Source organism: Chiloscyllium plagiosum, chromosome 16 (assembly GCF_004010195.1).
Source record: "Chiloscyllium plagiosum isolate BGI_BamShark_2017 chromosome 16, ASM401019v2, whole genome shotgun sequence".
Taxonomy (NCBI): domain Eukaryota; kingdom Metazoa; phylum Chordata; class Chondrichthyes; order Orectolobiformes; family Hemiscylliidae; genus Chiloscyllium; species Chiloscyllium plagiosum.
Window position 1 is genome coordinate 29,482,244 of NC_057725.1, and position 25,230 is coordinate 29,507,473.

The window sequence follows — 25,230 nt, forward strand, 5'->3', positions numbered from 1 at the left end:
TCTCTCTCTCGTTCTCAAGGGATGGAGGGAGCGAGATACCAAGAGAGAAGGGAGTGGAGGGAGCGAGATAGTGACAGAGAGGAGGGTGAAGGGAGTGAGACAGCGAGAGAGAGAGGGATGGAGGGAGGTTTGGATGAAAGGAGTGAGACTGTGAGAAAGAGGGGAATGGATGGAGCGAGAGGGATGGAGGGAAGGAGTGAGAGAGTGAGGGATGGTGGGAGCAAGAGAGAAGGATGGCAGGAGTGAGAGAGCAAAGGAGAGTTTGGGGGAGCGAGACAGCAAGTGAGAAGGAGCGAGCGAGATAGCAATAAAGAGAGGGAGCGAGATAGCAAGAGAGAGGGAGCGAGAGAGAAGAAGTGAACAGTCAGCTAACATAGTAGAATAAAAAGGCCCCATTTATTCCATTGTATCTTTTGCTCTTTGAAAGACCATCCAATTAGTCCTAACTCCTTGCTCTTTCCTCATCATTCTGAGAATTCTCTCCCTTCAAGTATGTATGAAATTCCTGACAAAATCTGCTTCTCTTGTAGGCACAGCATTCCACACAGCGACAGAGTTACTTCTTTTCCCCCTCTCCTCTTCTCTGTTTCTTTTGCCAGTTGTTTAATTTTGTGAGAACTAGAGCTTTATAATTATAAACTAGGTCGAACAGAGAGAGGGGTTCACAGAGATAATACCATGCATAAGGTTTACAATGAGTTGGAAATGTTGTCGTACACACCTTCTGATCGAGGTTTTGGTTTCTCCAAACCTCCATCCTGCATCAGCTCAAATGCGAAGGACACGTTATGGACCTGTTGGAGCGAGTGAGGAAAGGGCAAGAAATCAACAAGCTTTGGTCACAGTCATAGAGATGTACAGCACAGAAACAGACCCTTCGGTCCAACCCGTCCATGCCAACCAGATATCCCAACAATATTTAGTCCCACCTGCCAGCACCCAGCCTATATCTCTCCCCACTAGGTTTAATTTCAGTCCCATGAATAACAATAACCTCAACTCTTCAGACTGTTTTAAGGTGCATTTGAAACAAATGAAGGGTAGTATGGGTTCTGGATTAAAAGTAATGTGTTTTGCACGTGCTGCATTTTAATCCAAATCATACAATTGGCATAAACTTATGAAACATTAGTTCTCTTTAATCATTGCTGCTGGCTGGAATAAATTTCAATTAGCAGGTCCAAAAAACCAAATCAGGTTTTGCTTCTTTCCCCATTGTCACACTCTGCAAACAGAGTAAATGCTTTATGCCCCTCTCCAACATAATCACAGCATGCCATGTTGAACCCACAGTTGAGCATTTGCTGACAAGGCCTAAGTAATGTCCCTTCAAGGCTGAGGTTGATTGATTCGCTTAATGCCCCAAAACCTAAGGATTTCATGATACAGTAGGCAGGTGGAGTTCAGGAGAGAAGACCAGCTGATATCATATGAAATGGTGAAGTAGACATGATGGGCTGAATGGTCTACTCCTGTCCCTATTTCTTACTTTAAAAGTGGTCAGCTCAATCAGGCATTGAGCATAAGGCAAAAAGCATTTAGGTTTTGGTCAGAGTAGGGCACTTGCAGAGCCAGAGGATAAACAGGAAGTGGCTCAAGGGTGGAACATTGCTGCACATCCTCTTGGTCCAATAAAAGAGAAAAAGACAAATTCAGCCTCTTTTCAAGCTTATGATCAGGTTCTTTCAGTTTCTTTTCCAAACAGTCAAAGACATTTACTACAGAATAAATACTTACCTTGTGTTCAAAGCTGTCTGGGGTGAGAAAGAAGTTGTGCAACGGTATAAAATAGTTCCCGACAAGTCCCATGAGCAGCACCAAGTAGACACCATCTGCAAACTGCAAGGGAGGGTTTAGTCAAGACATGTGCACATGTTAGGAAACATCAAACGATGAAAACACATCAAAGATGGACCCCACCATTATCACCAATATAAGATCAAAGAGACACCTCATCTGTTAGGACTTTCTCAAAGGGACATTCGGGATGGGCAATAAATGTTGGACCTGTCTGGGACTCCCACATTAAGGTTGAATTGAAATGATAATCAACTTTTTCAAAACAATGGAATTTCGAGATGATAAATGCCATATCCGACCACTGTGGTACACCTCGAGTCATGTGACTCAGAAAAACTTCCAAAAGTCTTACAACCAGCATGGTTTGCTTGATACCCGAAGTACCACGTACATTGGTCTCTGTTTTATTAAAAAGAAAAAGTACTGGAGAAGGCATGAGAAAAGGTTGAGGAGTCTGAACCATCACGAAAGGAGGGACAGAGTAAAGTTCTTTTCTGCAGAAAACTGAAAACTTAAGGGTGACCTGATCGACATCTTTAAGATTAAGAAAGGGTAATATGGAGAAAACATTTTCACAAGTGAAGGAAGCCAAAATCTGTGAAATGAGGGCCATAAATATAAGGTGATCACTAATAAAGCCAATCATGAATTCAGAGGACACTCCTATAACCAGAGAGTAATCAGAAAGCGAACTATCAAGGACTGGTTGAGTTGAATAACGCAGATACAACAGGATAACTGGGGGGGAGAAAGGTCCGGAGTGGGAGATTGACTGGGTGAGATGAAATTAAGTGGGAAGATGCTTGTGTGGTACATAAACTAGCTGTCCAAATGTTTCTCTGCTCTAAGTTTATGATAAGCAGGGCTATTGAAAATATCATTATGCAAAGATGCAGTAAAATGAAAGGAGATGACCGTTTCATCCACGCTGTAGCTGCCAGTGTGATAAATGTAGTCAGCTCTGGGACCAAACCAGAGGTTGTGCATTCAGAGTAAGTTTCTTTAATAAATTAAATTTGCTAAGAAAAAACGTCATAAAACACAAACTGATTCTATTACGCTCATCAGGAAATTAACCCCTCCTCATTCCAAGATTGTCACGAAATTATAGGATGGGCAATAATTACTGAGAAAAAAATGGACATCATACAAATCAGGAACAAGAAAGGGCCAGCCTCTCAAACTTGCTCTGTCATTCAACAAGATCATGACTGATCTCTTTCTAACCTCAAACTCTCATTCTCAAACATGCTTGGTAAATCTTTCCTCCCCTTGCTTAACAAGAATCTAATAAACTCTGCCTTAAAAATATTCAAGCGCTCTGTTTCCACTACATTTTCAGGATGAGAGTTGCAAGGACTGAAAATTCTGAGAGAATATGTTCTCTTCATTTAAATGGTGACCCCTGATTCTTAAACAATGACTCTTGTTCCAGATTGTTCCATGAAAGAAAACATCCACTCCTTACCTACGCTGTCATGATTTTCTGGATTTTATATATTTCAATCAAGTCATAGAGTCATAGAGATATACAGCACAGAAACAGAACGTTCAGTCCAATTCGTCCATGCCAAACAGATATCCTAACCTAATCTGGTCCTATATGTGAGCACTTGGCCCATATCCTTCTAAACCCTTCCTATTCATCTACCCATCCAGATGCCTTTTAAATGCTGTTTTTGTACCAGCCTCCACCACTTCCTCTGGTAGCTCATTAGATTAGATTAGATTAGCTACAGTGTGGAAACAGGCCCTTCGGCCCAACAAGTCCACACCGACCCTCTGAAGAGCAACCCACCCAGACCCATTCCCCTACATTTACTCCTGCACCTAACACTACGGGCAATTTAGCATGGCCAATTCACCTGACCTGCAATCTTTGGACTGTGGGAGGAAACCGGAACACCCGGAGGAAATCCACGCAGACATGGGGAGAATGTGCAATCTCCACACAGACAGTTGCCCAATGCGGGAATTGAACCCTGGCGCTGTGAGGCTGCAGTGCTAACCACTGAGCCACCGTGCCTCATTCTATACACGCACCACCCTCTGCGTGACAAAGCTGCCCCTCAGGTATCTTTTATATCTATCCCCTCTCACCTTGAACCTATACCCTCTAGTTCTGGACTCCCCCACCCTAGAAAAAAGACCTTGTCTGTTTATTCTATCGATGATTTTATAAATCTCTTATTACATCAATCCTCAACCTCCGACGCTCCAGGGAAAATAGCCCCAGCCTACTCAGCCATTTCTCACTCTTTCAAGTTCCAGAAAATACAAGCCTAGTCTGTCCAACCATTCCTCATAAATCAACCTATTCATTCCAGGAGTCAATCTGATAAACCTCCTCTGAACTGCCTCCAACTGCCTTAAATAAGGTGACCAATACTGTGCACAATTCTCCGGATTACGTCTCACAAGTTCCCTGTACGATTGAGACGTAATCTCCCTACTTTTATAGACAATTCCCAATGTGATGAACGATAATGTTTTACTAGCTTTCCTAATTAGTTTCTGGACCTGCATAATTACCTTTTATAAACCATATCCCTCTGCATCAGAGGTCTGCAATCTCTCACCATTTTGATAGTATGCCTTTTTATTCTTTCTGATAAAAAGAACAATTTCACATTTTTCCACTTGTATTTCATTTGCTGAATATTTGCCCAATCACTTAACCTATCTTTACCACAGCAGCAAATTTGGCAACCAACCATCCCTTCCTCTAAGGCATTTATACAAATCATAAACAGTTGAGGTCCCACTACTAATACCTGTGGCACACCGCCTGATACTTTGCCAGCCTGAAAAAGCCTCACTTATACCGAATCTCTGCTTCCTGTTGGTCAGTCAATCCATTCCAGTATGCTACCCAGTACACAAAATTTTTACTTTCCACAATAATCTTGGATGGCCACCTTATCAAATGCCTCTTGGAAATTTACGTACAATACACCCACCAGTTCCCCCTTATCCAAAGCACCTGGTGTCTCCTCAAAAAACTCCAACAGATTGGTCAAACAGTTGCCCTTTCACAAAAGCATACTGACTCTGTCTGATAACCTTGAACCTCATGTATCTTGCTGCAACTTAGTTAGTAAAGTAAGATAAAGAACTGCAGATGCTGGAAATCGCTCACAAAGCAGAAATTGCTGAAGAAACTCAGCAGGTTTGACAATATCTTTGCAGAGAAAGCAGAGTTAATATCTCAAGTCCAGTGACCCTTCTCCAGAACAGTTATAACTTCGGGTGGCTCAGTGGTTAGCACTGCTGCCTCACAGTGCCAGGGACCTGGGTTTGATTCCATCCTGCTAATAGCAGATGAATTGACCAGATATTTTGCATCAGTCTTCACCCTAGAGGATAAAGTAACACTCTAGAGCAGCAACAATTCAGAAAATGGAAGGAGGGATAAACTCCAGAAAATCACAATTGCCAGATAAGTTATACTGAGTAAATTGTTGGAGCTATGAGCTGACTGGTTCTGGCTCCTGATGGCCTTAATCCGAGGATCTTAAGTCACAAGTGAGATGGTTGATGCACTGGTTTTAATGTTTCAGAACTGACTTGACTCTGGAAAAGTCCCAATAGTTTGGAAGGTAGTGAATGTAGCTCCTTTATTACAAAAGGAAGGAGACAAGGGGCAGGAAACTACAAGTCAGTTAATTAAGATCTGTCACAGGCAAAATATTAGAAGCTATTACTAAAGAGGACAGAATCATAGGGTCCCTACTGGTGGAAGCAGTACATTCAGCCTATTGAGACCACATCTACCCTCTGAACAGCATCCCAGCCAACATCCCCGTAACCCTGCATTTCCACATCTAATCCACCTAATCTGCACAGCTTTGGACTGTGGGACGAAACTCATGCAGAGATGGGGAGAACGTGCAAACTCCAGACAGACAGTGACTTCTTTATCATTTACCCAAATTGGTTCCATATCTAAATATCCTGTGCTGAGGTCATCCCTCTTAATTGCACTAATAACAATTAACTAGCATTGTCACTCCCCACCTTTTCTTGATTTCCTCTCATTCCTTAATGTCCTATATCCTTCAAAATCAGGGCCAAATCCATGACATCCTGCAGCCCTGACTCTGCAATGGCAACCAGATCAAGCATATTAATTTCTATTTATGTCCTCAGTTTCCCTGTTTTGTTTCAAATGCTACATCCATTTAGATACACACTTTCAGTTTTATCCATTTACTCTTTTCATAAATTCTAGTCTCATCTGTCAGTTGACTCTTGGATTTGTCCTCCCTACCCCTTCCTGTTCCCATATTAATACCTTTCTAATTGACTCTTCGCCCATTTACCACCATCTTTCCCAATTTGATCCCTTGCACGCACTATTTAGTTTGAAATCCTTTCTACTTCCCCGGTTAGGAATTTGGCAAGATCACTGGCCCCAGTATCGTTCAGATAAAGACTGTTCCAGCAGTATAGATTCCATTTTCCCCAGTACTGATGCCAGAGCCCCACAAACCAGAGTTCACTTCTCCCACAGAAGGCTTTTAAGCCACATTTATCTCTGTAGTCTGATTTGCGTCTAACAGTTTGCGTGCGATTCAGATGATGATGCACAGACTCTGAGCTTTGTGGGTCTATTTCTGAATTTGGTGCCTACTCCACATACTGACCTTTGCAGAACATCCTTTCTTGTCCTGCCGATATCATTGTTACCTCCATGGAACAAGAAGGCTGGATCTTCCCCATCCCATTTCAGTTTCCTCTCCAGCCCTGAGCAAATATCCTGAGCCCTGACACTGGGCAGGTAGTATAGCTTTTTCACAAAAAACAGTGTCACTCCCCTCTCACTATACTGTCCCCTATTATCACTGCATTCCTTCTCATTCCCCTCTCTTGATTGGCTTCCTACATCATGGTGCCATGGTCAGTTCGCTCATCCGAAAAACAATCCACTAAATTAAAATGGAAATAAGTGGAAACTGTTTGTTAATCATCCAACCAATGGAATGACTTATGTGTAAAAAATAAACTTTCACTGATGCAGCAACTTCAGGCTGTCTCAACAAAATACTCTCACTGCTCAAACCAAAAAACTGTGGATGCTGGAAATCAGAAACAAAAATTACTGGAAAAACTCAACAGGTCCAGCATCTTCTGTGGAGATAAAACAAAGTTAACATTTGGCTCCAGTCACCTTTCTTCAGACTTGCTGAGTTTTTCCAACAATTTCTGTTTTGGTTTATTACCGTCACTGCTGATCAGTATGTAACACTGTGAATGGCTACAGTCAACTGGCTGAGCCTTCTCCCACAAAACAGCAATGAGGCAATGATTAAACCCTGACCCATTTCCCTCTGACTAACGCACCTAACACTATGAGCAATTTAGCATGGCCATTTCACCTGACCTGTACATCTTTGGATTGTGGAAGGAATCCAGAGCTCCTGGAGGAAACCCATGCAGACACAAGGAGAATGTGCAAACTCCACACCCAGAAAGTCACCCAAGGCAGGAATCAAACCCGGGACCCTGGCTGCTGTGAGGCAGCAGTGCTAACTGCTGAGCCACCATGCCGCCCCACGGTGGCTCAGTGATTATGTCTACCTTTGTGGGCAGACTGGAAATCAGTTTCATGTACCATTCTCAAGATGGCACCTTGGCAGCCTGAGTGTCAGCTTGGTTTGTGTGCTCAAGTCTCCGTAACCTTTTGATCATGTGATTCCATTCAGATCTTCACTGACTGACTCTGTCCCCGAGCTCACTGACCGGAGCTGAACCAGGATTCCAAATGGATCATGACCCATGCGCTGGCTGGTGGTGACAGACTGGGACAGGGTTCTGGGGGACAATGCGGAGGTCAGACTTAGCAAATAGAGAGATTCATATTGTAGCTCCATGCATCAGTAGATGCAATATCCAGGTTAGCAGTGTCCTGCATTGGTGGATCCCACAGCAGCACCTCACTGAGTTCTTATATGTTCCATCAGAGGTTATGAGCTCTTCCTGTCATAGAGATATACAGCAAGGAAACAGACCCTTCGGTCCAACTCATCCATGCCGACCAGCTATCCTAAATTAATCTAATCCCATTTGCCAGCATTTGGTCCATATCCATCTAAACCCTTCCTATTCATATACCCATCCCGATGCCTTTTAAATATTGCAATTGTACCAGCCTCCACCATGTCCCCTGGCAGCTCATTCCATACACGTACCACCCTCTGTGTGAAAAAGTTGTCCCTCTCTTTAAATCTTTCCCCTCTCTTATCAAAGTAATTGCTTCTATCAATAAGAAAACTACAGGAGGCCCAAACTCGTGTTGCCATCAAATACCTCTTCTGCCTAATGTGTTACTCTAATGCAATCTGTCCTGAGAGTTCAACATTCCACTTACCTGTGTCTCTAATTCTGTAACTTCCAGGTTTAATTTGTTCAGATGTTTATTCACAAATGTGATCAGTGTCTGTAGATAGGAAACAAAGAGTTTCAAAACAGGTAGTTCCACTCATTCAATTTTAATCCCATTGTCACGCTGGAGGTGACTCAGTAAAATACATCGAACTGAGAGACAAGATCCACAACATCTACAGCCACTGGAGATAGATAGAAGTGGCAAAGACAGAGGAACCAAGTATCTAAGCAGTGCCTCCCAGGCTGCATATCTGTAGCCTGGTCATCCCCAATCTAACAATTACAAACAGACAACCTACACAATATCACATTGCTGTTTCTTTTTCTGTAAAGCACCTTATAACATCCTGAGGTCAAAAGGTTTCCCATGCAGGAGTAAGTCTCCTTTTTACACTGTTGAGTAACAGATTTCACACATCTGAAAGTTTGCTGAAAACAAAAGATACTGGAAAACAGGCAGCATCCATGGAGAGAAAGCAAGCTAACGTTTCAAGTCTCGATGACCCTTGCTGTGTCAATTCACTGGGTATGGAATTACACATGGATGCAGTCCAGCTAAGAATCACAAGTTTAGTACCCTAAAGGTACTCAGTTAATGGGAACGGATTAGTTAATTATTCAACACAAACCAACAGCTTCATTGTCACTTTTACTAACATCTGCAATGTATGATATTCAGATTTTAGGATGACGTTGAATTAAGAACTTGAGCTGCAAAGTTGGGATTTGAAATCTCAATTTCTTGATTGTTAGGGGTCTAACCCACCAAACTGACACAAGACTTCCTAAAACCTTTACTGGGGATGACAGACTCAATCAATATTTTTAACTTCAGTGCTACAGCGGTGAGGGTGTTGTCTCAGGTTAGGGAGAATTCATCAACATATATATTTATGTATGAATATGTGTATTTCGGGACATGTGTGCGTGAGTACTTGTGCACTGATGTCTGCACGTTCCATGTGTGTTTGAGTGAACAAATGAAGATGCACACAAACATCTGCTTCGGCGTGTTTGAGACTGCATGTTTGAGACTGCATGTGTGTATGTATGTATTAGGTGGGACTAGACTCAAGCTTGATGGCTTTGGTGCAATACCTTGTCAAAATTGAACATTTAGCTCCAATTGCACGAAAATGTAAATAGGACAACCCAGTGGGTGAGAAAGATTGCAAATAAATTGGACTGAGTTCTTGGAGACTTAAGAGATTGATTCCCACATTCATAGAATGTCATGAATCCATTGCAGGTATTCACCAAATTATTGAATGAAGTATTTTATTTGGCGAGTACTCAGCCCTTACAGTCTCAACTTATAACTGCATGAAAATCATAACAGTTCACACAAGAAACAGACAAAATTATATCAAACCTTTTTAACAACGTTGAGTTTGTCTGGCGCGTGATCAAACAGAGTGTCAAAAGCATCCCGTTCTGAAAGAGGTTGAATAGAGTTAGACCTGGGGCAAGCAGGCAAGATTGTAAAAATCACAAAACATTGAAAATTCCCTTTTGTATCTGAAATATCCAATACAACTGAAGACATTTCACAGGAGCACAGATCAGGCAGAATCTGGCCCTGAAACGGGTGAGAGGAGACATTAGGACAGGTGATCAAACCTAGTGAAAAGAGGTACGTTTTAAGGGTATTTTCTCGGAGAGTAAGACTGATAGGTTGATTTCCACATAAATACAAAGTTGCCAGGGAAATGCAGCAGCTTCTATGGAGGGAGAGAGGTAATGTTTTGAGTCCAATACAATTCTTTAGAACTTGGTTGATTTCTGCAGCCCTTTGTAAATAACTACTTTCTCACATTAGTCCAGCATGGAATAACTTTAAAAGTTCTATACACTTATTCTAGACTTCCCCACCAGAGTAAATAGTTTCTCTGCACCTACTCTACTTCCCATTTTAATGAGATTACTTCAACCTCCTAAAACCCAATATCGGATTCCCTCCAGATTTAGAAGCAAGACAAGCACACAGCCCTGCAATAAATTCAGGTCTACACTCTTGTGAGTGAACATTAACAAGTTTTATTAAACCTAACTCTATAGAAGAGAAGATGAGAAAGGACATCTTTCTGGAAACTTACAGATTCAGGATCCACTTCCATGTGTTCTGAAATCAACATGACATAACTGCTTTTGTTTATGCTTAGTAACTAGTCCTAGACTGAACGTATAATTAACCCTTTACCCCACACACCCTGAGCACTTTTCACATGTCGCATTAACTTTGTGGAGTGAAGCTGAGAGCTGGGATTTACTGAGCTCTTTTTATTCTGCCTTTTGGGACACAGGATCAGTGGGAATTGATGCTGAGGATTTGGAGAATGCAAAGTCAAGCAACTTAGAACAATAATCCTGACAAAAATTGTGGAAATGTACCCAAAAAAAGCAAAAATGCATAACTCAACAGCCCAAAGGCTATTTAGAAATTCATGGGACACTTACCATGTCTCCCTGACAAAGCTCTGCAATTAAACATAAAACATATATTAGAAATAATTTTTATTTCGCATTTCCTAAGTGGAGATGCAAAAATACATTCAAGCCTTACACGTGGGTGGCACGGTGGCACAGTGGTTAGCACTGCTGCCTCACAGTGCCAGAGACCCGGGTTCAATTCCCGCCTCAGGCAACTGACTGGGTGGAGTTTCCACATTCTCCCAGTGTCTGCGTGGGTTTCCTCCGGGTTCTCCGGTTTCCTCCCACAGTCCAAAAATGTGCAGGTTAGGTGGATTGGCCATGCTAAATTGCCCGTAGTGTTAGGTGAAGGGGTAAAATGTTGGGGAATGGGTCTGGGTGGGTTGTGCTTTGGCGGGTCAGTATGGACTTGTTGGGCCGAAGGGCCTGTTTCCACACTGTAAGTAATCTAATCTAAAGAATCGATTTGACTTCCTTCATTATTGTTCAGTGGAAGTGCTGGAAATCTCCCTGCTCGCAGAACACTGTGTGAACTCACACAATACAGACTGCAACAGTTCAAGAAGGAAGCTCACCACCGCCTTCATGTGGCACAATGAGATGAGATGAGGTCCACCATGTCTACTGAATCAAGAATACAGGCACTCAGCTTAACATTTTGAAGGACAGTATTCGAGCTGTGCAGAGTTTCATAATCCCCAAAGAAATCAAAAATAATTAAAAAAGGAATTGAATATCCAGCAACTTGACTGGAAAAAAATCACTTGACAAAGTTCTTACTAGAATAAACAAACCAAAAGAAAACTTAACTAACACTATCCAGTAGGTGACTTGTACTGTAAACAATAGAAACTACACCGCATTGAAGTTTTGAAATTACCAAAAGTTCCACTTATCCCCTCAGTGGACACCTCATTTTCCAGGAAACAGTTTGAGGTTTCCACTGGCTTGTTTCTTTTTCCAGATAAGTAACTTTTAATTCCCAAACTGACTTACATGATGAAAATTAACAAGAGAGTTCTCCTTTCACAGAGCCACCAATCTTCTAGAATGGCTTAATTCCTCCCAACTTGATTATTAATTTTAAAATAGTTATGGAGAGGAGAAAACAGGTTCAAGTTCTAAATTGGGGCAAGGTAAATTTTGATGGTATTAGACAGGAGTGTGCAGGGGTTGACTGGAGTAGTTTGTTTGCAGGCAAAGGGACCCCCAGTAAGTGAGATAGCAGGAGTTCAAGGTCTGTATGTTCCCGTGAGGGTGAAGGGTAAGGTGGGCAGTAATAGGGAACCCCGGATGACAAGAGATACTGAGTCTTTGACCAGAAAAGAGGAAGGTACGGCTCAGGTATAGGCAGCGGGATCAAGGGAATCTCTGGAGGTATATAGGGAATACAGGAGTTTACTGAAGAAGAAAATCAGGAAGGCAAAAAGGGGCATGAAATAGCCGTGGTTGAAAAGATAAAGGTGAATCCAAAGAGGTTCTTTAAGTATATTAAAGAAAAAAAGAATAAGTAGAGTCAGAATAGGACCCCTCAAGGACCAAAGCGGACATGTATGTGTAGAACTACAGGAAATCGGCGAGGTCCTTAATGAATATTTCTCCTCTGTGTTTACTGTGGAGAAAGACATGAAGACTTGGGAACTTGGGGAAGTTGGCGGTCATATATTGGGGACAATCCATATCACAGTAGAGGTTGTGGTGGATGTATTAGAATGTATGAAGGTGGATATATTAGAATGTATGAAAGTGGATAAAACTCATGGTCCTGACCAGATATATTCAAGAACATTGTAACAAGCCAGAGAAGAAATTGCAGAGACCCTGCCTGATATTTTTGCATCATTGTTAGGCATGGGTGAGGTCCTGGAAGATTGGGGTAACAAATATTGTGCCCTTATTCAAGGCTGCAAAGAAAAACCTGGGAACAATAGAGCAGTAAAACTAATAACTGTGGTGGGTAAGCTACTTGAAAGGATTCTGAGAGATAAAATACGCATGCATTTGGAAAGACAGGGTTTGATTAGGAACAGTCAGCATAGCTTTGTGCATGGGAGATCATGTCTCACAATTTGTTAGAGTTCTTTGATGATGTGACCAGGAAGGTTGATGAGGGCAGGGTGGTAGGCATAGTCTATGTGGATTTCAATAAGGCCTTTGATAAGGTTCTAAATGATAGGCTGTTCTGAAAGGTTACACTGGATGGAATCCAGGGGGTCTGGCAAATTAGATACACAATTGGCTTGATGGTAGGAAGCAGAGGGTAATAGTGGAAGGATGCTTGTCAGACTGGAGGCCTGTGACTAGTGGAGTGCCTCAGGGTTTGGTGCTGGGCCCATTGCTGTTTGTTATCTATATCAATAATTTGGATGAAAATGTACAAGGCATGATTAGTAAGTTTGCAGATGACACTAAAACAGATGTTATTGTGGACAGTGAGCAAGGTTATAAGAAATTGTAGCAAGACCTTGATCAGCTGGGGCAGTGGGCCGAGAAATGGCAAATGAAGTTTAATGTAGGCAAATGTGATGTCTTGCATTTTGAAAAGTCAAATCATGGTAGGAGTTTCATGGTGAATGGTAGGGCCTTAAGGAGTGTCGTGGAACAGAGGTATCTCGGAGTTCAGGTGCATGGTTCTTTAAAAGTGGAGTCACAGGTAGACAGGGCAGTGAAGAAGGCTTTTAGCACTTTGTCAGTCAGGGCATTGAGTATAGAAGTTGGGAAGTTGTGTTGCAGTTGTACAGGACATTGGTGAGGCCACACTTGAAGTATTGTGTTTCGTTTTGGTCACCTTGCTATAGGAAGGATGTTATTAAATTGTAAACACCACAGATGAAATTTACAAGGATGTTGCCAGGACGCAGCAGGCTGAGTTACAGGGAAAGATTGAACAAGCTAGGACTTTTCTCTTTAGAGCATATGAGACTGAGGGGGGATCTGAGAGAGGTGTATAAGATCATGAAAGGCATGGACAGAGTGAATGCACTGTCTTTTTCTCAGGGTTAGGGAATCGAGGACTAGAGGACAACAGTTTAAGGTTAGAGGGGAAAGAATAAAAGGAAACCTGAGGGGCAACATTTTTTACACAGAGGGTGGTACGCATTTGGAATGAGTTGCCAGTGGAAGTTGTTGAGGTGGGTAGACTAACAACATTTAAAAGGCATTTGGACAAATGCATGAATGAGAAAGGTTTAGAAGGATACGAGCCAAGTGCAGGGAAATGGGGTTAGTGTGGGTGGACATTTTTATCAGTATGGATCAGTTTGGGTCACAGAGTCTGTCTCCGTGCTGTAGGACTCTATGATCTTTTGAATCTAGTATGAGTGCCTGCCTACAATCTTAACAGTAAACAGTAGAGACTAACTGCCTCTCACTCACTCTCTATGATCCTTGCAGATTGACACTGATATCTTCTAACTGCAAACCCATACCAGAATGATCCACAATGCCCTTGGGGAGAGAATTCCAGGATTTTGATCCAGTGACAGTGAAGGAATGGTAATATGTTTCCGAGTCAGGATGGTGAGTGACGTGGAAGGGATTTTGCAGGCGAGTGGTCCCATGCATCTCCTGAACTTTGTCCTCCTCAATGGAAGTGGTCACGAGTTTGGAAGGTGTCGTCTAAAGATTTTTGGTGAATTTCTGCTGTGCATCTTGGTTATAAATACACACTGCTGCTACTGAGTGTGGGTGGTGGAGGGATTGGATGGTTGTGGATGTGGTGCCAATCAAGTGGACTCTTTGTCCTGGATGGTGTCAAGCTTCTTGAATGATGTTAGAGCTGCACCCATCCAGGCAAGTGGACAGCATTCAATCACACTCCTGACTTGTGGCTTGTAGATGGTGACCAAGCTTCAGAGTTTCGGAGGTGAGTTCCTCACTACGGTATTCCTAGCCTCTGACTTGCTTTTGTAACCGCTGTATCCTTATGACGAAGGAGCAGCGCTCTGAAAGCTTGTGATTGTAAATAAACCTGTTGGACTATAACCTGGCATTGTGTAACTTCTGACCTTGCCCACCCCAGTGCAACACCGGTACCTCCACATGCCAATCCCAATCCTATTAGACAGTCTACATATGAACCCAGCTCAAACATGCGAATCCTCTCCAATATTAAAAGGCAGTTGAGGCAGAGGGTGTGACATGTTATTAGTAGGCTTGCCATGCCCAGTTTGTCAGCTTGAGGTTTGACATGGTTGTCAGCCCAACATATTTTGATCAAAGTAAATTGCATGGAAGTGCCACATAGGTGCAGTTTTAAATTACTTCTGTGGACTTCATGATAGGACCATACAGCACAGGAGGAAGCCACTCAGCCTCTTGCAGCTGGTGTAGTTCAATGAAAGAACTGTCTCATTACAGCAGGGCAGCTTTCTCCACAGCCATAAACTTTCCTTTGCCAGTTTTCCACCAATCCTCTTTTGAAAGTTACTTTGCTTTCGGACAGAATATTCCCAGTCATTGTAGGAAAAAACATTTCTGCTCATCTTCTCCTCTGCATATTTTGCCAATTCCAAGTCCATGTACTCTAGTTATCAATCCTGTACTGGTAGAAACCAGGTATTTAGCAATCAACGTCTTCATAATTTTGAACACTTTTCTCTCCCTTTAAACTCCTTGCTTTAAACAGAACAATTGCGCCTGTTCAAACTTGGATGCACAGATCCCAATGGGAGTATGCTCAATTGGTGTCGAGGAGTAGCACTAAGCATGCATCTAAAAGCCAATAAGTGGGTCATGTTCCTAGAACTCCATCCCTAACAGTACCATGAACATACATACACCACACATACTGCAGTGGTTCAAGACGGCAACTCCTCCACTAACTCTTTCCTTCGGCTTGTAGTTCACGTGGGGTCAAACCAGCAAAAGCAGAATCAAGAGCCATTTTTACATTTCATGACACAAAATTAAAATAAATCAACTTCTTGGGAGGAAAATGCACAACGTTTTGGTGACCATGCGGTGAGACAGGGGTGGGGAGGAAGCAAACTGAGAGACAGCCTAAAAATACCCTGCCGAAGAACTCTTGGGATAACTTTTCTGGGAATTACTGGATGTTTTGAAAGGTTTTCATTCTCAGCAGCTTTCCTTTCGGAGATGTTTTGATTTACTGTGAGATTTTGAGTACTGGCAGCTCTATTTTCCTTGGCTATTGCTAAAACTGCCGAGCTCCTCATACACTTAACAAAACACAGATTAGCAATCAAGTGTCAAACTCTAACATCTGTGTTCGATTATAGAAGGACTATGTTTACATACTCAGTATTGCCAGTGATTTCTTCTTGGATATGCCGAGACTGCAGAATTCCCTCTCTTTTCTGTGGGAAAGCAAGTTAAAAACAGTGATTGAGACAATCAGTTCTTTATTTTCCCTGCCACCGCTTTCACATAGATGGCAATGGAAGTCAGATGGTAACTTGGTTATCCTGTCAAGAACCTACAAGGCTTTTGTGAGCAGATCATCCACTGTCCTGTCATTCACTCTCCACAAACCTCAGCTTATCTCATACTCAGCTGCCCACAACCTAACTCTCACCAAGTCCCATTCACCTTCACACTGAGATACACGGCCTTTCAATCCAGCAATATCAAACAGAAACATTGAAAATAGGAGCAGGAGCAGGCCATTCAGCCCTTTGAGCCTGCACCACCATTCAATACTATCATGGCTGATCAAGCAACTTCAGTATCCCACTCCCGCCCACTCTCCACACCCCTTGATCTGTTTCGCTGCAAGGGCTACATCCAGCTCCCTCTTGAATACATTTAATGAACTGGCTCCAATTCTTTCCTGTGGGAGAGGATTCCACTGGTTCACAACTTGGAGTGAAGAAATTCTTCTTCATCTCAGTTCTGAAGGGCTTACCCCTTATTCTTAGACTGGGACCCTGCATTCTGGACTTCCCCAACATCAGGAACATTCTTCCTGCATCTAGCCTGCTCAGTTCCATTAGGATTTTAGAAGTTTCTATGAGATCCCCCAACATTTTTCTAAATTCCAGTGAGTACAAGCCCAGTCAATCCAGCCTTTCCTCATATGTCAGTCCTGCCATTCTGGGAATCAGTCTGGAGACCCTTCACTGGACTCCCTCAATAGCAAGAATGTCCTTCAGACTAGGAGGGCAAAACTGCACACAATGCTCAAGGTGTGGCCTCATCAAGGCCCCTGTATACCTGCAGCAAGACATCCCTACTCCAATACTCTCATCCTCTAGCTATGAAGGCCTGCATGCCCCATTGCCTGCTGCACCTGCATGCCAATGCTCAGCGATTGTTCCACCATGACACCCAGGTCTCACTACACCTCATCTTTTCCTAAACCGCCACCATTCAGATAATAATCTGCCTTCCTGTCTTTGCAGCCCAAATGGATAATCTCACATTTGTCCACATTATGTTGCATTTGCCAAATACTTGCTGACTCAGCCAGCCTGTTCAAGTCACCCTGCAGGCTCTTAGTATCCTCCTCACAGCACACACTGCCACCCAGCTTATTGGCACCTGCAATCATCATTTGACAATGCTCATCCTCATTTTCAAATCCATTCACATTGAACCTTTCTGCAGTTCCACCTATTCCCACCCCCATTCTCCCCAACAATGCTGTGATTCTCTTCCCTCCTCCCCACAAAGCAACTGATTCTCTTGTCATAGAGATGTACAGCATAGACCCTTCGGTTCAACCTGTCCATGCTGACCAGATATTCTAAATTAATCTAATTCCATTTGCCAGCATTTGGCCCATATCACTCTAAACCCTTCCTATATATTTATCCCGTCCAGATGCCTTTTAAATGTTGAAACTGTACCAGCCTCCACCACTTCCTCTGGCATCATTGCATACACTCACCACCCTCTGCATGAAAATGTTGCCCCTCTTTTAAATCTTTCCCCTCTCACCTTAAACCTATGCCCTCTAGTTTTGGACTCACCTCCCTGGGGACAAGACCATGACTATTTCCCCTATCCACACCCCTTAGGATTTTATAAATCTCGATAAGGTCACCCCTCAGCCCCCGACTCTCCAGGGAAATCAACCTCAATCTATTCAGCCTCTCCTTATAGCTCAAACCCTCCAACCTTGGCAATATTCTTGTAAATGTTTTCTGTACCCTTTCAAGTTTATATAAATAACTTGGCCTTTAAAATGGGGTTGGAAGATGGTATAGACCTTGACAGATGGATTAACTGGTTTAGAAATTCCGTGCTTTTTTTTTGTAAACAGCAGCAGTAAACACAAAAACAAGAACAATATACTAAACACTTATGTTTTTACTAAATTAAAACGGAAAGAACTGCAGATGCTGTAAATCAGAGACAAAAACAGAAATCGTCAGAAAAGCTCAGCAGGTCTGGTAGCATCCGTGCAGAGAAATCAGGGTTAACCTTTTGGGTCATGTGTCTCATCCTCAGAACTGTGGTAGCTAAAAAAATGTTGCTTTATAGGCAGAAAGTAAGGTTGGGGAAGGGGGTAAGGAGTAACCCACAGGTGGGGATAGAGCCGAAAGAGAGAGAAAAACAATGGGACAGACAAAGGAATGGATAACGATCTGGCTGGGAGGGACAACAGCTGTTAATGGAGAATGTTAGTCGCTCACATTAGTGTGTAATGACAGACTGTAATGGCAGGCCTGCTGTGTTAGGGAGTTGGGTTAAGGTCATGGGGGAGTTCAGACCCTAAAATTATTGAACTCCTATATGGAGTCCGGAGGTCTGCAGGATCCCGAGGCTGTAAATGAGGTGCTGTTCTTCCAGCTTGTACTGAGCTTCACTGGAACACTGCAGCAAGCCTGAATCAGAGATATTGGCCAGGGAACAGGGTGGTGTGTTAAACTGGCAGGTCACTGGAAGCTCAGGGTTTTTTTTCTGACAGAACGTAGGTGTTCTGTGAAGCTGTCGCCTAGTCTATGCTTTCTTTCCCCATTGTAGAGGAGACCACATTGTGAGCAGCAAATGCAGTAGATTAGATTGTGAGACATGCAGGTAAAGTGCTGCTTCACCTGGACGGTATGTTTGGGCCCTTGGATAATGGAGGGAGGAGGTAAATGGGCAGGTGTTACACCTTTGGCGGTTGCAGGGGAAAGTGCCGTGGTGAGGGGGGTGGGGTTGTTGGGTGTGAAGGAAGAATGGACCAGTGCGTCCTGGAGGGAACGGTCCCTGTGGAAGACTGACAATGGAGGGGAGGGGGACATGTGTCTGGTGGTGGCATCTCACTGGAAGTGGCTGAAATGGCAGCGAATGATCATCTGGGTGTGGATGCTTGTGGGACAGCAGGTAAGGATAAGGGGGACCCTATCACTGTTGCAGGAGGGAAGAGAGGGGGGTGAGGACGGAAGCGCAGGAGGTGGGTTGGATCTTGTTGAGGACCCTGTCAACAACAGTGCTGTGGAATCCTTGGATGAGGAAGAAGTTGGACATTTCAGAAGCTCCCTGTGAAGTTGGCCTCATCGGAACAGATGTGACAGAGACAGAGGAACTGGGAGAATGGAGTAGACTCTTTACAGGAAGCAGGGTGTCAGGATGACTAGTCTCCATTAATAGCTATACACTGTCCTAGCCAGGTTTTTATCTACTTCTTTGTCTGTCTAACTGCTCTGCTCTCTCTTTGGGCTCTATCCCCACTTACCATTTACTCCTTACTCACTCCCCTCACCCTAACTTCTGCAGATAAACCAACATTTTCCTAGTTTCCATACATTCTGAGGAAGAGTCATCTGAGCCGAAACATTAAATCTGATTTCTCTCCATTATATTTTTACCTTTTATTAGTTAGACCTCAGCAGGAGAATTGGGTACAATTTTGACAGTAGACTCTAATAAGGAGGGTCCAGAGGAGTTTTACTGGAAAAGGTATTAGAAATGAGGTCCTTCTGCTGTACGGTGAGGCTGTGATTCGTCTCCTTCCTCAGGGTAGGAGGGGTCTACAGGAATTATTAAAAATGGGTGAGTTTGGTAAAAGCAGTAGAGAATCACTCCCCTATTGACAAGTGAGTTGACAGATTTACACTCATTGGAGCTTGAGGAAAAATGAAGAGAACCTTTGTACAAAGGTTGTAAGATCTGGAGAATCTCAGCAAGTCTGGCAGCATCTGTACAGAGAAAGCAGAGTTAACACTTCAGATCCAGGACCGTGAAGGAGGGTCACTGGACTTGAAATGTTAGATCTTCTTTCCTCCACAGATGCTGCCAGACCTGCTGAGTTTCTCCAGCAATTTCTGATTTGCTTTGTTTCAGATTTCCAACGTTAATATCTGGAATTGACTCCTATTTGAAAGTAATATGGTTTACAATTGTTTTTTGTTTTAGTCTCTGCCACATCACTGGTTCAGTATAAATATTTAACTCGAATCAAGCGATCTAACAGGTGGCTGATTCATTTTCCCACCGCTTTCTGTTGCTGCCACAAATTACAATCAACATTTCGGAGTCAAATATGCATCTCATTTTCACTTTGTTCCCGAAAATTCCCAGATCAATCGTACATCTTGACTCTATCATCATTAGACATGACACCTGTCAGAGGTTTCTTTACGAGTAGTCAAGTACCTGGACAACCACCACTTGAACGGAGACATGATCTGGGAGTCGGATTGGTGCCCTGAAGTATTGGGAAACTGCAACCAGCAGGTGGAGAATGGCAACCAGACTCTTCATATGAACACCTAAAGAACCACAAAGACACAAACAAACAGCACTGTCTCTGTCAGTGTCTCAATAAACGAGGCTACACACAATAAATCAAATAATAAAAGCAGCCTCTCACACCGAAGCACATGACCAGTTGGGAAATCACATCAGAAAATCATATGGCTTCAACATTTGATCAATTACGACCATAAACCTTAAAAAAAAAACAAAGTCAAAAGATGCTATCTCCTCAGAATTGGACAAATCATATTATTTTATTTGAACAGCAGAAGTAAATTACTCAATAGTGACACAGATGCATTGAAATTACAGGGTGTGGTCTAGTAACATATAAAACCAACTGGTCCTTCGGAAATCACTTGTCCATTATTTTGAAGAAAGAGAAAGAAATTTATTTGCAATGAGTAGTAACTCCCTGGAAGTAACTAACAGAAATTTTCCAGGGGTTAGCACCTTAGAGTCTGAATTTTACGAATTAAATTCCTCTGCAGCTATATTGGCACAAGAATCAACGCTACCAGTCCTAGTGCAGCACTCAAGTGCTCCAATGTCAAATAAACCATCTTTCAAATGAGATATTAAACCAAAGACCATTCTTACGCATTACATAGATACAAAAGGTTTCACAGCACGATTTGAAGAAGCTCAAGTGAATTGCCCCAGTGGTCAAATACTTGTTTCAGCTTTCTATGTAAATTGGCTAGTTGGCTTCCTATAGTGAATACACCTCCAATGTAACTTGTTGGATACAAAATACTTTGAAACATTATGAAGTTGTGAAAAGTGTATTAAGAAAACCTCTGTAATAACAGCAGCGCACTTGATTGAATGAGCACAATTTTCTATGAACTAATAGGATTCTGACATTCATCTACACATAGGAAGTTTTCCTGTTACATTAGGGAGGCCGTTCAGCCTGAAAAGCACGCGTTGGTTCTTTGAAGTAGCTATCCAATTAATTCTTCTCCTGTTATTGTGAAAACTTCTCAAATTAAACAACTTCTTTTTCTGAGCAACAGTTTGTGCAGTTGAAAATATCTGCAACTTGACAAATCTACCCAATAATTGCTCGGACAGGAGATATGGAGGTGCAGTGTGGAACATTAGAAATGGAGGAGACCATTCAATCCTGCAACCAGAACTGTAATTCAGTTAGATTATGGTTGTTCTGTATCTTCACCTCACTTACTCATCATGATCCAGTCACTTTTGCCTCACAAAGTTCGGTCAAAATTTTGTAATTGACCCCTACTGCCAGTCTCAATAACTTTTCAGGGCAAATAGTTACAGATTTTCACCCTGAGCATGAAGAAGTGCGTCTTGACTTCACTCCAATAGCCTGGCTCTCATTTCAAAATTGTACTTTTGTCCAGTCCTCGGAAGAGTGGCTCATTCCATGACTGGTTTGCTGCTCAATTGAATCTCTGCATACAGGAATCATATCCATCTGCATCAACCTAGCTCCCAGCGAGGTGAGTGGCTGCGAAAAGCTTTGGGTCTGCACAAAACCTCCAGATTTTCGAAGAATGCGACAGCTGTTGTTCCTGGCATTCACACAGGAAGACTAAGTTTGAGCTCAATTCCAGCTTTTGGAAGGTTCTACTCTTAATTTCCTCACACTAAGGTTAAAGAGGCGGGGGGGGGGAAAGAGACTCTGAAGATAATAAAACCAAGAGCACCAGGGATACATTCCTTGCCAAACAGTAAATCCCACAGCAATAAAGAGGAAACTCTGCAGGATAAAGTTGACAACTTTTGAAAAAATCAAACTAAGGTTAAAGAGGGGGGGGGGGAAGAGACTCTGAAGATAATAAAACCAAGAGCACCAGGGATACATTCCCTGCCAAACAGTAAATCCCTCAGCAATAAAGAGGAAACTCTGCAGGATAAAGTTGACAACTTTTGAAAAAAAGCATTCAAAGTGAGTGACAATCCATCTTTGGTCAGTTTTTCCAAAACTTTGACTATTTGTTTCCTTCTGTGTAAACCAGATTTGAAAGTCAAGGAGTTGAACGTAACTGAAGAAATCTTGTTTCACTCATTTTGTAGAGGCAAGTAGGTCATTTGTGTTGCATCTTCCTCAATTCTGTTACCGATATGATCTTTTTTCAAAATCTCTGTTCGCCCTTCAACATAATGTAGTGCACTCTTTGTGACACAGGCAGTCAGATAGTTTGGGAGAGGAGGGTGCATTGATATAAAACATTAGCTGGAAAACACACCCATACACATACTGAAGAAATGTCGGCAAGAAAATAAAAATGGACACTTCCAGACATACAACTGCAGATCCACAGATCAACAACTAAAATGCAAAGAGAGCTATTCTTGAGATTTCTATTGGTTCTGGTAACTGGTCCTAAGATACAAATGTGAACTTTTAGTGCTAACAGGTACCAGGATTGAAATAAAAACAGGAAATTCTAGAGAAACTCAGCAGGTCTGGCAACATCTGTGCAGAGAGTGACTGAGTTATTGTTCCAAGTCCAATGTGACTCTTCAGAGCAGGATGTGGGCACTTACTAATTTTCTTTCTTCTGCACTGCATGCAGAACACACAGGATGTGTTGAATAGACTTGCGTTGTACTTATACCAGAGCATATATGTATGCTTGCACACAACTATGTTCACAATCCTGCATGCATGTGTCAGTAAGTTTACCAAATCTACCTGGTTAGATTCCAAGAACTTGCATCACATTTACTTCCAAAAGCCCCATGCTCCCATTTAACTGCTTCTGGCTTGCTAATATATATACTCACTCCATATCTTTTAGTGTGCAGTAAAATCCTTTGCACTTCCTAGACTGTCATCCTTCACAAAATATTCTGTTTTATCCTTCTCAGATCCATAGTGGATCACCTTAGACTTTCCTACAATGAACTCTATCTGCCAGCTTTACCTATCTCAGTTTTAAAACATGTTGCACTTCTTCCATTCTTCCCATCATGGTGGAAAATATCATACTTCATCAAGTTAAACTTCATTAGCCACCTTCTCACCCTAATCATAGAGTCATAGAGATGTACAGCACGGAAACAGAGCCTTCGGTCCAACCCGTCCATGTCGACCAGATATCCCAACCTAATCTAGTCCCACCTGCCAGCACCCGGCCCATATCCCTCCAACCTTTCCTATTCATATACCCATCCAAATGCCTCTTAAATGTTGCAATTGTACCAGTCTCCACCACTTCCTCTGGCAGCTCATTCCACCCTGGCAACATCCTTATAAATCTTTTCTGAACCCTTGCAAGTTTCACAACATCTTTCCGATAGGAAGGAGACCAGAAGTGCACGCAATATTCCAACAGTGGCCTAACCAATGTCCTGTACAGCCGCAACATGACCTCCCAACTCCTGTACTTAATACTCTGACCAATAAAGGAAAGTATACCAAATGCTTTCTTCACTGTCCTATCTACCTGCGACTTCACTTTCAAGCAGCTGTGAACCTGCACTCCAAGGTCTCTTTGTTCAGCAAAACTCCCTAGGACCTTACCATTAAGTGTATAAGTCCTGCTAAGATTTGCTTTCCCAAAATGCAGCACCTCGCATTTATCTGAATTAAACTCCATCTGCCACTTTTCAGCCCATTGGCCCATCTGGTACAGATCCTGTTGTAATCTGAGGCAACCCTCTTCGCTGCCCACTACACCTCCAATTTTGGTGTCATCTGCAAACTTACTAACTGTACCTCTTATGCTCACATCCAAATCATTTATGTAAATGTCAAAAAGTAGAGGACCCAGCACAGATCCTTGTGGCACTCCACTGGTCACAGGCCTCCAGTCTGAAAAACAATCCTTCACCACAACCCTCTGTCTTCTATCTTTGAGCCAGTTCTGTATCCAAATGGCTAGTTCTCTCTGTATATCGTGAGATCTAACCTTGCTAACCAGTCTCCCATGGGGAACCTTGTCGAATGTCTTACTGAAGTCCATACAGATTACATCTACCGCTCTGCCCTCAACAATCCTCTTTGTTACTTCTTCAAAAAATTCATTCAAGTTTGAGAGACATGATTTCCCACGCACAGAGCCATGATGACTATCCCTAATCAGTCCTTGCCTTTCCAAATACATGTGCATCCTGCCCCTCAGAATTCCATCCAACAACTTGCCCACCACCGAGGTCAGACTCACTGGTCTATAGTTCCCTGGCTTCTCCTTACCACCTTTCTTAAATAGTGGCACCATATTAGCCAACCTCCAGTGTTCTGGCACCTCACCTGTGACTATCGATGATACAAATATCTCACCAAGAGGCCCAGCAATCACTTCTCTAACTTCCCACAGATATCTCGGGTACACTTGATCAGGTCCTGGGGATTTATCCACCTTTATGCGTTTCAAGACATCCAGCACTTGCTCCTCTGTAATATGGACATTTTGCAAGGTGTCACCATCTATTTCCCTACAGTCCATATCTTCCATATCCTTTTCCACAGTAAATACTGATGCAAAATACTCATTTAGTATCTCTACCATTTTCTGTGATTCCACACAAAGGCCGTCATGCTGATCTTTGAGAGGCCCTATTCTCTCCCTTGTTACCCTTTTGTCCTTAATATATTTTTAAAAACCCTTTGGATTCTCCTTAATTCTATTTGCCAAAGTTATCTCATGTCTCCTTTCTGCCTTCCTGATTTCCCTCTTAAGGATACTCCTACTTCCTTTATACTCTTTTAAGGATTCACTCGATCTATCCTGTCTATACCTGACATACGCTTCCTCCTTTTTCTTAACCAAACCCTCAATTTCTTTAGTCATCCAGCAATCCCTATACCTACCAGCCTTTCCTTTCTCCCTAACAGGAATATACTTTATCTGGATTCTCGTTATCTCATTTCTGAAGGCTTCCCATTTTCCAGCCGTCCCTTTACCTGCGAACATCTGCCCCCAATCAGCTTTCGAAAGTTCTTGCCTAATACTGTCAAAATTGGCCTTTCTCCAATTTAGAACT

At 42.6% G+C, this 25,230-nt stretch overlaps 1 protein-coding gene across 2 annotated transcripts in view; it reads right to left on the reverse strand.

The window, feature by feature from the left end:
- Positions 1-25,230, reverse strand: part of parvaa (parvin, alpha a) — a 122,683-nt gene that overhangs the window by 6,527 nt on the left and 90,926 nt on the right. For both annotated transcript variants that reach the window (XM_043705652.1, XM_043705653.1), the window contains exons 6-12: positions 20,164-20,279; positions 15,877-15,935; positions 10,645-10,664; positions 9,560-9,621; positions 8,171-8,239; positions 1,738-1,839; positions 722-794 (exon numbers count right to left, since the gene is read on the reverse strand). In XM_043705652.1, coding sequence (XP_043561587.1) covers positions 722-794; positions 1,738-1,839; positions 8,171-8,239; positions 9,560-9,621; positions 10,645-10,664; positions 15,877-15,935; positions 20,164-20,279 — 501 coding nt within the window. The remainder of the gene's footprint in view (positions 1-721; positions 795-1,737; positions 1,840-8,170; positions 8,240-9,559; positions 9,622-10,644; positions 10,665-15,876; positions 15,936-20,163; positions 20,280-25,230) is intronic.